Source organism: Podarcis filfolensis, assembly GCF_964270895.1.
Source record: "Podarcis filfolensis genome assembly, chromosome: 1".
Classification (NCBI taxonomy): Eukaryota; Metazoa; Chordata; class Lepidosauria; order Squamata; family Lacertidae; genus Podarcis; species Podarcis filfolensis.
This window is the reverse complement of record NC_139604.1, coordinates 38,722,155-38,737,208: the sequence shown is the minus strand read 5'-3', so window position 1 is coordinate 38,737,208 and position 15,054 is coordinate 38,722,155. Positions and strand designations below refer to the sequence as shown.

General features: G+C 38.6%; 1 protein-coding gene across 3 annotated transcripts in view; it reads right to left on the bottom strand.

Annotated features, from left to right (window-relative positions):
- Nucleotides 1–15,054, bottom strand: part of LRP1B (LDL receptor related protein 1B) — a 764,381-nt gene that overhangs the window by 173,331 nt on the left and 575,996 nt on the right. For all 3 annotated transcript variants that reach the window (XM_083581632.1, XM_083581633.1, XM_083581634.1), the window contains 3 exons: nucleotides 9,414–9,539; nucleotides 7,912–8,028; nucleotides 133–213 (listed from right to left, as the gene is read on the bottom strand). In XM_083581632.1, the coding sequence (XP_083437758.1) occupies nucleotides 133–213; nucleotides 7,912–8,028; nucleotides 9,414–9,539 (324 nt within the window). The remainder of the gene's footprint in view (nucleotides 1–132; nucleotides 214–7,911; nucleotides 8,029–9,413; nucleotides 9,540–15,054) is intronic.

The window sequence follows — 15,054 nt, the reverse complement described above, 5'->3', positions numbered from 1 at the left end:
TGATGTTTCAGTAACTATTCAAATAACTGGATGCTCATGTCCTGTAGCAAACTGTGCTCTTGGTACACTAAAGCATTTACCATATGTTAAAAACATACATATGGTAAAAAAACCTGAATTATTGGTTCTTACCAGCATCACACTGCCACTTGCTACTAATGCATCTTCCATTTTTGCATATAAAATGAGCTAATGGGTCACAAGTAGGGAACTCTGTAAAGAGAAAAGTTTAACATGAAATGACAAAATGAATATACCAGTTTGACTCTTCCTTCACCAACGCAGGGATGGAAAATAAAAGTGTTATTACATTAGTAATTTTGATGACTGATTCACGAGAAAATAATGTATATCTATAAATCTGTGCCATCTTTTAAATGCCTTCTGAAAATGCTTCCATTCCACCAGGCCTACACAGGCAATGAAGAATACATCTTTCCATAATGGTTTATTGATATTTGTCTTTAACATTTTAATATGTTTTTAATTGTATGTTTTATGTATAATTGCTGTAAATTTCTTTTTTCTTTTGATGATATTGTGGTATATAAATATATATACCACACTCTTCCCTGAGGTTTCTGGCAACTGGTATTCAGAAGCAAACTGTGTCCAACAGTAGAGATTTAACATAGCCATCAGGGTTAGCAGCCTTAGTGTTTAGTACACAGATAAACCTATAAAATTAAACATTTATGGACAGTCCCCACATATTTCCTGCCGCCAGAGACATCTGAATGTATTAAACACACTAGGATTATGACCAGCTCTTCTGATAGTCGTACCTGATTTATGTCAGAACATAAATTAAATTAGCTCCCAACTTGTGTATACACCCTGAGAGATGTTTATACAGAAGTCACAAGTTTGGTATTTTTTCTCGGAGTCCTTTAAAAAAATTATTTACTGTACTAGCATTTATTTATGGAACTATTGAACATACTTGCTAAAGCATTATTATTCCAGCTGAGAAGATTTCAATGCAAGTTGGAAGCTAGATAGAGACAGGACAAAGGTGAATCAATGTAAGACACTGTATTCACCTTTACTGCATTATACATAGCATATCTTGCTTCTGCAGACAAGGTTGGAATATATTATGGCTAAAGCAGAATCAACACACAGTGTAAAGCTAGAGAAGCACCCACCCAAAAAGTAAACATACAGTGGTACCTCTGGTTACGTACTTAATTCATTCTGGAGGTCCGTTCTTAACCTGAAACTGTTCTTAACCTGAAGCACCACTTTAGCTAATGGGGCCTCCTGCTGCCGCTGCGCCGCAGGAGCCTGATTTCTGTTCTTATCCTGAAGCAAAGTTCTTAACCTGAAGCACTATTTCTGGGTTAGCGGAGTCTGTAACCTGAAGCGTATGTAACCTGAAGCGTATGTAACCCGAGGTACCACTGTATTTTGTTACACTTGCTCTCCTTAACAATTTTATCAAGCAAATAGATGACGCCTAAATCTGAATTGATATGACAGCTTTCTTTATTTCAAACTTGGCTTCAAATGAAAACCAACGCAACTGAGAACATTGAGCTGAAAACTACCCTAACAAGAAGACCGTTGCTTGCCTAACAGTTGTGATATAATAATTTGTGCATGCTATAAGAATTGCTGGTGATGTTGATAGAGATCAGTGTACCTCTGTTTTCGTTGCCTTGTGCAGCTACTTTCATCGCTTTGAATTTAAATGGCTTAGATTGTAACATTTTGATATTGATGTATATTCTATAAATATCTAAGTGATTTGGATTAACCAGTGAAAGGTTTAAAAAAATTTTTTTTTCCTTCCAGTAGCACCTTAAAGACCAACTAAGTTAGTTCTTGGTATGAGCTTTCGTGTGCATGCACACTTCTTCAGATACAAAAAAAAAAACAAAAAAAAAACAACTATGGCAGACCAACACGGCTACCTATCTGTCAGTGAAAGGTTTGTTAACTAAATAAGGATTTTTGTGTGTGAAGGAGATAATGTTGTTCATACGTCTAAGGAAAATTTAATTGGAATGTCTATTAGCTTGCAGTCTCTTAGAAAAAACAAAACCTTTCAGCATTATTTCTCATACACAACGTGGAGGAGGAGGGGGAGGAAGCTTGTGAGGTCTCAGCTAAAGGCAGTTCTGCTATTACAATACCCAACAGTATGCAGAAGAATATTGCTTTAAATCCTATGCTCCACAAGGCTCAGTACAAGGATAGTATGGCAAAATCAGCATCTCAGAAAAGCAGACTACGAAAGTACAGGACAATATGAGCAGTATTTCCTTTGTTAACTTAGCTTTAATTGAAAAGGGAAATGCTGAGTAAACAAGTGCTCAGTGTCAATTATTCTTGGAAACTCATTGAAGGTATATTGAAAAACTCACGCAATATTCTAATGTGTTTATGGTAAGCAGAATTAACACATGGCTCTTTTTCATATTATCTAATTTAAGATCAAGATACTAAGGATGTCTTAGTCATCCTTTGTATACGGGTGTTAAAGATAAGAAACTGGTTTCATATTTAGTCAAACTTAAACTAAAAATGCTTGTTTTCGAGAAAGCATCACAGGCAAATTTTTCTCCCCCACCTCACCTATAATATAGCTAACTTTTACATACAACTTGATGTAAAGTTGTGCCTAAGTTGCAGGGGCGGCACATCCCCTTCCCTGCCTTGCTGCTCCCACCACTGCCATACCTGTTGTCACTGCTGCTTCTCCACCTGCCCTGCCACTTCCACAATTTTCGGTGAGAACTTGCATGATTTGAGCTGATACCAGAGGCAGCAGAGAACCTACAGGTCTGCATTGTGGGGCTTCAGCCATCTTAGTTTGCTTAGATGGCTGAAGCTAGGAAGCAGGAGATGCCTGGTTCAAAACCCGTATCATCCATACATTGAATGGACAACCACAGCAAACCATATTCCCTTGGCCTTGGCCCATCTTATTCAATGTCAACAACAGCACTGGCCTTCTTTGCAGAGTTGTTGTAATGATGAATGTGATAATGTGTGCAGGAATGTCTTGCCGGCTGGGCTGCAGCTGCAGTAATAGCAATCCAGCTGCAGCAATGCTGCTGCTATTGGGGAAAGTGAGGCGGTGGCAAGGTCAGGGCTGCACAGATGCCCCAATGGAGCAAATATGGCACTTCCACTTGAGCATCCATACAGTCCCACTACTGCCTTGCCAGACGGCTATTATTGTGGTTCCACCCCACTGGACAAGCTGCTACTGGATACAGTGGTACCTCGCAAGACAAATGCCTCGGAAGACGAAAAACTCGCAAGACGAAAGAGTTTTTCGTTTTTTGAGTTGCTTCGCAAGACGAATTTCCCTATGGGCTTGCTTCGCAAGACGAAAACGTCTTGCGAGTTTGTTTCCTTTTTCTTAAAACCGCTTGAAGAGGTGCAGTTGCGACTTGACCGTGCTTCGCAAGATGAAAAACTCGCAAGACGAAAAGACTCGCGGAACGAATTAATTTCGCCTTGCGAGGTACCACTGTATGTGCAGTGCTTTGAATATTCAAAGAACAAAGTGGTAAGGTATAACATAAAAACTAAGGGATACTTGACCTCAAACCATTGCTGTGCCCTGAAAAACTGTTGTTGTGGTGGCTATCATATATAGAATTGTTGTGAAGTCACTAAACATGCACATTTCTCCCAGTGGTATGCTCAGATCAAGAATGTTCACACCAGGACATATTCTTCTCAAACATCTACCTTCCTTTAATTCTGTACACAGGAAGCTGCCTCAGACAATTGGTCTTTCTAGCCTGCTTTGTCTGGCAGTGGCTCTCCAGGCTTTTGAAGAGCTGTTCTTCCCCCAGTCTAACCTGGGGATCAAACCTCGGGCCTTTCATGCAAAAAGCATGCGCTCAATGATAGCTACAGCCCCTCTCTATGTAAGGCCTTAGTGGAGGTTGTATCAAGTTATATCATTCACATATCATGAATTGAGGTTTATAGGTATCTTACCACGGGAGTGAAAATGTGTCTATAGATGTAACAATATTAGGGATAAAAATACACTATTTATTATATGTTCACCCAAGTGAATTTTTCAAATCAAGCATTTTGCAGTACCTGAATAAAGCACCTCAAGATCCTTTGACAGAGTTATTATTAGATATGCATAATATTATTACAATATTATTATTATATATTACTTATACAGCAGTGTCATTTACCACAGCTGCCAAGAAATTAATGTGCACACATTTTAATGCATTTTGTTAAAGATTTTAACTGATTTTAATCATCATGCTAACAATTCTAACTTGTATGCACAGTAAACAAAGTGTATATAAAGTTTACTTACGATAAATTTCTATGCATACTGTCAAGGTACCTTTTTAAACAACAACAACCACCACCAAACAAAAAGCCACTAGTTTTACGCCAGCAGCAAAAACAGTCTCTATTGTGTATGTCGTAGAAGAAGGAGAGGACAAAGGAAGAAAGAGAGGACTGAGAAGAAGGAAAGATGACAGGCGAGGATTCTAACAAGTTGAGCAGCAGAACAGTGAGTGCATTTATCATAAAAATAAACAAATAAAGTCCTAAATAAAGAGTGAGGGCATGGGGTGGGGGAAAATAGATTGCTGTGATGGTCCAAGAAAGCAGCATTATTTATTTAACCTTTTATTTTTTAATTTTTTTTACCACACTCTTCACCTGTAGAGGTTACCAGAGCTGCTAGCAAATCAACAAAAAAAACAAGGCAGTCCTCACACCTTTCAGGTTTACAATCTGAAAGTCGTGACATAAAAGGGAAACAGAAATTATAGGAGATAGGATGAAAATCACAAATCAGTTTGGAAGCAACTCAGGGAGAGCAAAGGGAGCTGGACTCACATGAAGTTTCCCACTAACTTGGTAGTGCAGTCCTATGTGTTTTATTCAGAAAAAGTCATCCTAGTTAGCAGTCCCTCAGGGACAACCTTCCAGGGGTCAAGTGGCAGTGGTGTGTCAGTCCAAAGCCCAAGTGTGTTGAGAAGGTGGGCAATGCTATGGATGTGACTCTTCCCTTCTGCACTGTAGGCTGCATTCTACCCAGTGGCGTAGCGTGGGGGGTGCAGGGGGGGCCGGCCGCACCGGGCGCAACATCTGGGGTTAGGGCAAATCCATGGGTTAGGGGGCGCAAATCTACGGGTTAGGGGGCGCAAATCCACAGGTTAGGGGGGCGCAAATTACTTGCCTTGCCCCGGGTGCTGACAACCCACGCTACGCCACTGATTCTACCCACACAAAGTCCAGAGATTTCTACATGGACACATATCTGTGTATCCCTCTCCAAACAAGCAAGATGAATTATCATAGTCCAAGAACAAATCTCAGCAAGACAAAATGTCTTCATGAGGGCATGGTGCAGGGCCAGTGTAGACTGTGACAAAGGGAAAGGGGTGTGGCCTGAGGAGAGGGTGAGCCCAGGGAGAACCCAGAGGGCTGGAATGAGAGGTCTAGAGGGTCATATAGGACCCCAGGCCTCAAGTTCTATGCTCTGTGACACTTACTTCCAGCTCAGTCTTATCCAACTGCTGGGCATAGTGAAGCAGCTACCTCAGGAAGCTGATGTGGAGTGTCATGAAAGAACAGCAAATTGTGAGTTATTTGTTATTATTGAATTACATTTTGTTTCCATGTGACTTCTGTTTTGTCTGAAATGCCAGTATAAGTTGGCAGCCATAGATACTCAACATCTTGGCTATTATTATTATTATTATTATTATTATTATTATTATTATACCACGCCCATCTGGCTAAGTTTCCCCAGCCACTCTGGGAAAGGATGCAGCATTTGCTATAATGTCTCAGGCTGAAACACATCTTGGCCCGGGCTGACTGCAAGGAAATGTACATAATTTTGCAGTCTTGGGGACTCAAGCTTGCCAGCAACATACAAAGCCTGTTGAGCTTAATCTATGCTTGATAAGTCTATAATTTGCATTCAGAGAAAGGAAGTAATTCAACGTTGGTGAAAAGCTACTTAATTTTGAATAGTAGTATAGCAGCCACAGTAGGGTTTATTGATGCATCTATATCTATATCTATATCTATCTCTATCATCTCTATCTCTATATCTCTATTATCTATTATCTATGGTAGAGATCACAGGTTAGCCTCAAAAAGCCCAAAAGGTGTTTAGGAGTCAACCAATGCACACCAGTTGTCTAAATGACAGTGCTGCCTCAGCAAAGGACTGAGGCATACATAGGAAAGAGCCTATCTCAAGTCTCTGTCTGGCTTTCTGTGGTGACCCATAGAAGAGACTCCTGTGAAGAAGGAGAAGAGTTTGGATTTGATATCCCGCTTTATCACTACCCGAAGGAGTCTCAAAGAGGCTAACATTCTCCTTTCCCTTCCTCCCCCACAACAAACACTCTGTGAGGTGAGTGGGGCTGAGAGACTTCAGAGAAGTGTGACTAGCCCAAGGTCACCCAGCAGCTGCATGTGGAGGAGCAGAGACGCGAACCCGGTTCCCCAGATTATGAGACTACCACTCTTAACCACTATACCACACTGGCTCTGTGCAGAACAACAGCACAAGAGCTTATAGTAAAAGTAAATAAAGTCCTTTTTTTTTTTTACCATACTCTTCACCTGTAGAGGTTACCAGAGCTGCTAGCAAATCAAAAAAAAAAAAAAAAAAAAAAAACCCAAGGCAGTCCCCACAGGGAAACATAGAGCAACTTTAATGTAATTCTAAAAAGACTTACTGCTTGATTTGTATATATATCAGTTTAATTTTTTACTTCCTCTATTAATCCCTGCCCAGGTTTTATCAATACAAATTAGTGGTTGAAACTATTTACCACACACTATAAATGTGAATGTAAAAAATATTCATATCAAAATAACAAATAATTGCTGCTGTTTGCCATTACTTCATGTGTGCGCAATGCTCTTTATTTATTTTTTTACTGCTTCTGAGAAGTGCAGTTTGTCAGAATAAAGGTAGGGCTGTTTTTCACATGTTCAAAAGAACTCATCATTTTTCATTGAAAATGATGGAATAAAGTGCTAATGAAACTTGTAACCTTGCCAGCATAATGAAAGAAAGGGAAAAGCCTCCGTTTGATAAAATCATTAGTGATCTCTCTGCAATGACCTCTATGCATAATGTGGAGTTTTTGGGGAGAGAGGGTGCATTTTTGTCTTGTTTAATCAGGGGAAGTCATGCTACAGTATTAAACATTGATCACCAGACATTCATTATTGGACTAATGCCTTTCTGTTTCAAGCTGAAATACTAAGCACTCTGGGGAGCATGTCCCTTTTGACTCATTTCCTTCTGGGTAAACATTATTTATCTGAAGCATCTTTACATTCATAGGATGGCTCTTGAACTCTGTGAACAGAACAGATCATAAGAACCCAGGAGAACCATGAAGGCAAACCTTCCTCCCCTCACACAGACATTCACACCCAACATATGTGCCAGCAATGGCACAGCAGCTCCTTCAGTTCTGCTACTATGGTACTGGCTCAGAACCACTGTAATATATAGAAGGAATTTATTCTGTGACATTGGTCATGAGAGGGGTAAAGAGGTGAGACAATGCATTAACCCCTATGGATGGAAATCAATGTAAGGCTGGGGGAGGGGGAAGTATGCAGGGAGACCCTTCCGCCCTAAGGAGTTGGTGTGCCTGCTTTCTGTCAAAATATGTATTTCATCCCAAACCCTTCCCTGCTGAATTCCCGACAGCATTACCAAATCAGCAAAGAATAGTGAAAACAACAACATGCAGAAATCTTCCCATCACTGAAATATTTCATGCTTTATACAGGAAGCGTGGAAGACTTTTCAGATGACAAAGGGAACTGTTTTGTGCATCCTTTTTCATGAAAGGGAAGGCTTGAGCAACAAATGGGAAGCCATAACATATGTCTTATTTCCAAAAAGGCTATTAATTAACTCACCACAAGATGCCATTTCATCCGATCCATCACCACAGTCATCTTCCCGATCACAAAGCCATGAACTTGGAATGCATCGTCCGTTACCACAAGAAAACTGGTCAGCTTGACATGTTCTTGCTTGAGAGAGAAATTGGCATTGAAATAATAAAGTATTAATTACTTCGCTTGACTATAATATAGCTCAACTATAGTCTAGTTGAATCATACGTACTTACTATATATCAATTTCATGCACAACCGTACTTTTATAGTAGCATCATACTTTAATTGAGCCATTGAGCTTCTAATGCAAACTTATTTTAGCAAGCTGTCAAAAACCACTGTCAAAATTAAAGCAAATAAACCTCTTAAAACATATTTAACTTTTTTTTAAAAGGGAAAAAGCTTCCTGATATTCATGATATGGCCTTAGGAAGAGAAAAAAGGATGAGAAATAAAACAAAAAACCTCACAATAATCACAACACACACACGCAATTAAAAATAATAATATAAATAATGTAAAAAAACCAACACTATATTCAAAGATAATTCAAGTATGGCTACATTAAATGCCTATTTATGTTCTGAACTCTCATGTGCATCAGTGAAACCACTCAAAACGGGGAGTCGCCTGTCAGCTCAACAAAGCTCCACAGATGAGTGGCAAAGAAGCTTTCCTGCTTGGCAGCTGAGCTGGTCAAGGGAGCCCCGCTGACCCTCTGGCTCATGCAAGCTGGAGAGGCAGTGGATTTGCACAGCTGATGTGCAGGGAAGCTTCTACGCCATGTGTCAGCTGAGCTGGTCAACCAAGCCTGGTTCCCCCTCTGGCTCACATAAGCTGGAGGCGCAGCAGGGCTTTCTGACTAACAGCTGATGCATGGGAAAGCGCAGCAGCAGCCTCTTTCTCATTCATCACCTATTAGCTGGGAGCCTCAGCAAAGCCCTGCTGTGCCCCTGGATCACAAGGAAATATGATGTCCCCTTTGGGGGTCTGTGGAGGGTCTCCTCGTGAGCCAGAGGCACAGTGAGGCTTTGCCGAGGCTCACCAGGTCTCTCCCCCCAGAGAGCTGCGTGTATGCATGGTTGCATGTGAATATGTGTAAATGGGGGGATGCCGGCATATATAAATACATAAATAATTATAATTGCAGGATGAAAAATAACCTTACATGCTGTCTGTCAGTGCATCCTGCTTAATTTCAACTCCAACAAAATGTTTAAGAGGAACAAGTTTCTACTTTCAAAACAGCATAATGCTCTGATGGTCAAGTAAAGCCATATGGATAGATTAACTGCCAAATCACTTTGGAACAGCCAGGCACAAATAATAAGTAAAATGTCATTGGCATTCCAAAGCTACTGCCATCAAAATCTCAATTCATTTAAATCTGCAGTAATCAGATAATCAGTAAGAGTTTGGTTCAGTGCAATTTTCCGCCCAGAGAATTTATTCAATGTAGGATTAAGATAAAACTTAGTCACCTCAGGAAGAAAGTTGTGGCTTCCCTCCCTCCTTTTTACCTGCACAAGTTTCATTTGATTCATCTTCACCACTGCCACAATCATTTGCTCCATCACAAAGCCACCTCTTGGGGATGCAACGGTTATTGTGGCACTTAAACTGATTGTCAAGACAGCTGTGATTGACTGGGAAAAAGAAATACTACATTTTATCTTAAGTACGTAACCAGACACAGTACTGCTGAAACACTGATAATATGGCTTATATTACATTGCATTTGGCGCAAAAAGGGTGAGAGGCATATAGTGTAATGCTATACATGTCTACCCAGAACTAAGTCCCATCAAGTTAAATGATTGCAAGCTGTTGTTTTATCTTTGTTAAATAAAAAATTTCCCCAAAATTAGTTCAATGGGGCTGTTTTCCAGGTATATGTGTATAGTATTGCAGTCTTCACATTTTTAGACTACATGCATTTCTTTACTCAAGGATCCTAAAGTTTCAGTTGCAAAAATAAAATAATTCATAATTCTAAAATAAGAATTAAGGATTGAAATTCCCCTTATAAACAAATAAAGCTACAGAATTGGAAGCAACAATTTTAATGTACAAAGGTCAGAAACTAAATCATCCCTCAAATATTTTTAATTAATAAATTTATCAAAACTTATATACCTCTTGATTGTCTAAGGCGGTTTACAAAAACAAAAACATTAAAATGTTTAATAAATACCAGGTATTTAGCAACATTCAAAATATGATGAAAGTCAATAGCTAAAAAGAGATAACACATATGCAATTTATATACGTCTCGTTAATGCTTCCTAAACAAAAATGTTTTAAACCTGCATGTCAGAGAACAAGGCAGCAGCAGATGAAGTGTATTTGGAGGATACAAACCCGAACAGAGGAAACCCTAACAAAGATTTCCCCCACTCCATTCTGTTTTGTTGATCTGGACATTGGCAAACATTACAACAGAATATTCAACATTTGGATTTAAAGAAGCATAACTTACACACACACACACACACACACACACACACACACACACTCTCTTCTAAAGACAATTAAGACAGAAATTGGGATAAGGTTTTACCAGGAATGGGTACCAGAAAATCAGGACTAGGATGCATGAGCAGAACTACAGATGGATTTTTTTTGTTTTGTCTTCAACCCTCAAAATTCACCAGAACCAGAAACAAAGTAATTAATGGCCGCTGCTGCACACTGCTAACTTTTAAGCACTATTTAAGGCTTAACAGAACTATCTCATGATTCATGGACAATGAAATGTGATGATTTCACTTCATCTGAAGTGTTATACAGTTTAATATTGTTTGCGCTTTGAGCACATAACTGTGGCCCTTTTAATTGAGAAGGTTTCTACGCAATACTGCAAGACCTGAAAAACAGTGCTATATGTTTATTTATTTATTTCTATATCTGCTTATTTAATTTTCTCAGAGACCATCACAAAAGCTACTGTTTGGAGGAATAGTATTTTACTTGTTGATATGTGTTTGGGGCAGTAGGAGTGGTCAGTTTATGTTTGGGTCTACTTAGCACTGAATCAATCTCTAAAATTGCTATTAATTGCACTGCTGTTACTCAAAAATGCAAATGTGCAAAGCTTAACATGAAGTTCTCTAGTCAGCTTTGGTTACAAAAAAACAAACAAAACCACCACCGTAAAGTTAATGAGCATGAAATGTTGCTTATGATGCCTATTCAGTACATTCTTCCATATTTATTACATATTTTATAATGCCATAACTTATTACTACATGTCTTCACAATAATTATCTATCCATACATATAAAATTAATGTAGTTGAGGGCAATGCCTATTAACCAATAAAACAAGGGATCTTACAGTTCAAACCAAGAACAATAAAAGTTGAAGGATGCCAAGGAAGCTTATAAAGGCATAATGTTTCACATTGAAGGATTAAACTTCCCTAACAAGACACACAGGGAGCCAGAGCTGACTTAATACCAACCTACTACATTCTTTATGCTTAAATTCCAAAAGCCCTTAACTAGTTTTTCATGCTTTGTCTATTTATACTACAGCTGTATTCTTTTGGAGTCATTTATGTATGTGTAGTGGCCACTTATAACACTAACAAACAGAACACTTTAAGCAATAACAAATGCTTATTACTTTTGCTGTCTTTGACCCAACTCTGTATGTGGTACCAAATGAAATTTTACTATAAATTCTCTATATTATGCCCATACAGGTAGACTGTGTATTGTTAACGCTGCTGCTGCTATTATTAAGCAAGTTTAGGATATGAGCTTCATTGTTCATAGGTTTGTTCTAGAGACAGTTTGCTGTTGTATCCGAGTATGTTTTTATGCTGCTGAAATTATGTCAAGGTCCTGCGTAACATGATGTGTAAATCAATTGACCCATTAGGTTATGGGCACAAGGTAGTTTGCTTTGTACGTCTGGTTTATTGATATGCCACCACATCTAATCACTGTGTATATTTAAATGAGAGCCAACTATTTCTCAGAGCGTCTCTCTTTCTGAAATCAAATGAAGTATTTAATTTATGCTTGGATCATGCCCTGTGCTTTTAATGATGCTTCCCACCAGTTTCATTTTGAATTCTCACATTTTGAATAATTCAAAATGATGATCTGAAGGGCTTTGTATTTGCAAGCCTATTGCTATGATTTTGCACAGACAACACTTCCAATAGCGGGCTATGGAATAAATATAGATAGGAAATGGTAGTAATCTTGCCTATGAAACATAAGTTTAAGATGAAAGTCTAAGGTTCTGAGGTCATAAAAACCACCTACAGTTCAGCAACCCTTCCAAAATGATAAAAGGAAAGCTTTATTGGACTGGGGGAAAAATATGCAGCATATAAAAATGTACCTTGTGCTAAGCGTGAAATTAGTCAAGAACTAAAACTGATTAAAATTGGATATAAAGCTTTTATGTTGTGCCAACAACAAGAGTAAAACTGTAATTTCAGTTCTCACTACAAAAAAATGACCACTGTTATTAAAAAGAAAAAAGGTCTGTGCAGTTCCTGTACTTATCAAATACTTGTTAACATCATACAGTTGTAGTCTGATTGTGCAGGGGCCAAGAAGCCAGTAGTATTCACAGCCATTGCTTATTATTACTATTCCATGAGCAGAAAACGAGGGATAGAACCAAAGACCACAGAAAGAGAGAAGAGACCCTCAAGCTGTTAGTCCAAAAACCTGGTGATTTAATAATACAACATAAAATGCCAATTTATTATTATTGCCTTATCTATAGATATGGACATCAACGGGTTGCAGTATTACATATTATTGGTCTGTAGTAGCAAAGTGCCCTCAGAATCAGGCTTTTGGTATCAGGAGAAACAGAAGATTGGATTTTCACTTTTATCTTAGTGTAAAACTAGTATGGGAACAGATAAAAGCCACGGATGGAGATGGTGAAAAGCAAAGGAACAAAGACATAAAATCTAACTTTGAAACAGAAACTATCACACAGTCTCCAAAAGCACTGCTCTAGTCTTAGATCATACTGAGGGCTTCTTTGGCGATGGTTAAGGGATAGATAGTTTCGAATCACTTTTGCATTTGTTTCATTGTATGTCAATGCAGTCTCATTTCTGCATCAATCTTCGATTTAAAAAAGAAGAAGCAAAAATTGGCATTTAGATACATATATTTGAAAATGTTTACAAAGGCATACAAAATATGCATTTCTGAACACATTTTTTTCTCTCAATATTCACATTTCTAAATATATTTTTATACCTAATATGAATTTTAAGATTCATTTTAATACTTTTTTGAGCCAAGAACATCATCGCAAAATTGAAGTCTGTGACATCTGAAGGATGACTATATTTTGAGCCACACATCAGACTGAGATATGTGGATCAATTCAGCCCCGTTAATATCAGATCTTCAGTAGCTTTATTCTTTGAGCACTCTTAGCCGTGCCCTTACTATATGCAAAGTCTGCCGTTACCGGTCCAAACAATTGCATGCAAGTGCACATTCAAATAGTAATTTACCGATAATGATTGAATGTTTGTCATCAGGAGAGAAAAACACTGCTAAAGAAGTAAGTGTGAAAAGTTATAAAGTGCTATTTTTAAAATGAACAACTTGAACAGGCAGCAAGAATATGTGCCTAGAAGTATGTCTTTTACAGAGATCAAAAAAGTGTTAAAAAATTCATCTGTTCAAAAGAAAGAAACAAGAATTATTTAAGCATGTATGCATTTTTCAAACCTGAAAAGGCACATAAATAGCTCCCAATATAGGCCTTTATCTTTTTAAAAATGATACCATACTGATCACACTTCCCTAAGGCGATAGCAGCCGGGTCCTTTGATTACGGGTAACTTTCTCATATGCTCACTCATCTCTGTACATTCAGGAAACATTCACACACAAAAATCTAAATTTTATATCCAAATACGGATTTTAAAAACATTTTGATGAATTTTGGAGCTGAGAATTGCATTGGGGCACATGGAACTGTGAATGGTGATGGGTAATTCAGTTCCGATCTGCACTTCACTCCCCAAAGATCAGACTACTTTGTTCTGGAATCTGCAAAGACAGAATTTCTCCAGCATTCCTGCCTATGACAAATTGCCATGCTGCAGTCTATGACCCCGTTCTCTCCCACAGGAACATAACTCTTTCCTCAAGATATGGAAACAACTTCTCCTTGGCACAATCCCCTCATGGTATGTGTGAATTTATTTATTTTAGTACATTTCTATTTCATTTTTCTTCCATCATGGAACTCAAGCTAGAGTATATGGTGTTCCAAGGCAGTACCTTCCATACAGACACTGATCAGGTCTAATCTTTATTTAGCTTTTGAAATATATCTGCATCATGGATCCTCAGACCATGCCCTGGGACATTTTTAACAACTGGGTGGAGGTAGACCCAATTGTGTTGTGTCTTCCTCACCCAAATGGCCCCACCCATGTTTCTGCTTACATGCATGTGGACCAGATGTCCACATGATTGGCCCTACCCATAATGGCATGGGATTGCACCACTCAGTGCATGTGGCCTTTGACACCTGCAATATGTATTTTCAGGACCCACCATATCCTTTATGATTATTTTTTGTAACCAGAAGTTCCAAAAGTTGTTTTGAATGATGTATTTAAATTGTTGCAACCTACTCTGGGACCTTAGGGTGAAGGGCAAGTAATAAAACATATATAACTATAACAACTACAACAATGATAACAACAATATAAACTAGAACATTTGAGAAGCATTTTAAGATTCGCATAGAAATAGGGATGCTGCAAATTATTGCTGACATGCTGTTGCCTCCAGTCACAATAAGCATTTCTCATCCTTACAATGGCTTTTAGTAGTAAAGTAGTGGCAAACATTTAAGACATCACACTTTTGCCTGCATTTCAGTTCCCATATGTCTCCTTTACAATATATCGAGGCAGCAAAAGCTGTACAGCATCTTGTTCCAAACTTATGTCTGTTTTCTTGGACACTCTTCAAGATACCATTGCCAAGAAGCAATGAAGTGTTTAGCAACCTTCTGCACAGTAATTCTGGCTTCTGGGCATTTAAATTGATTTCCCTCAGTTTTTCCAGAAGAGTTTACCTCCTGGCCCAACCACCATGCAAGGGCAAGGGGCAGTAGCACGCGAGGAACAAAAGCAGACACATTAGAGGG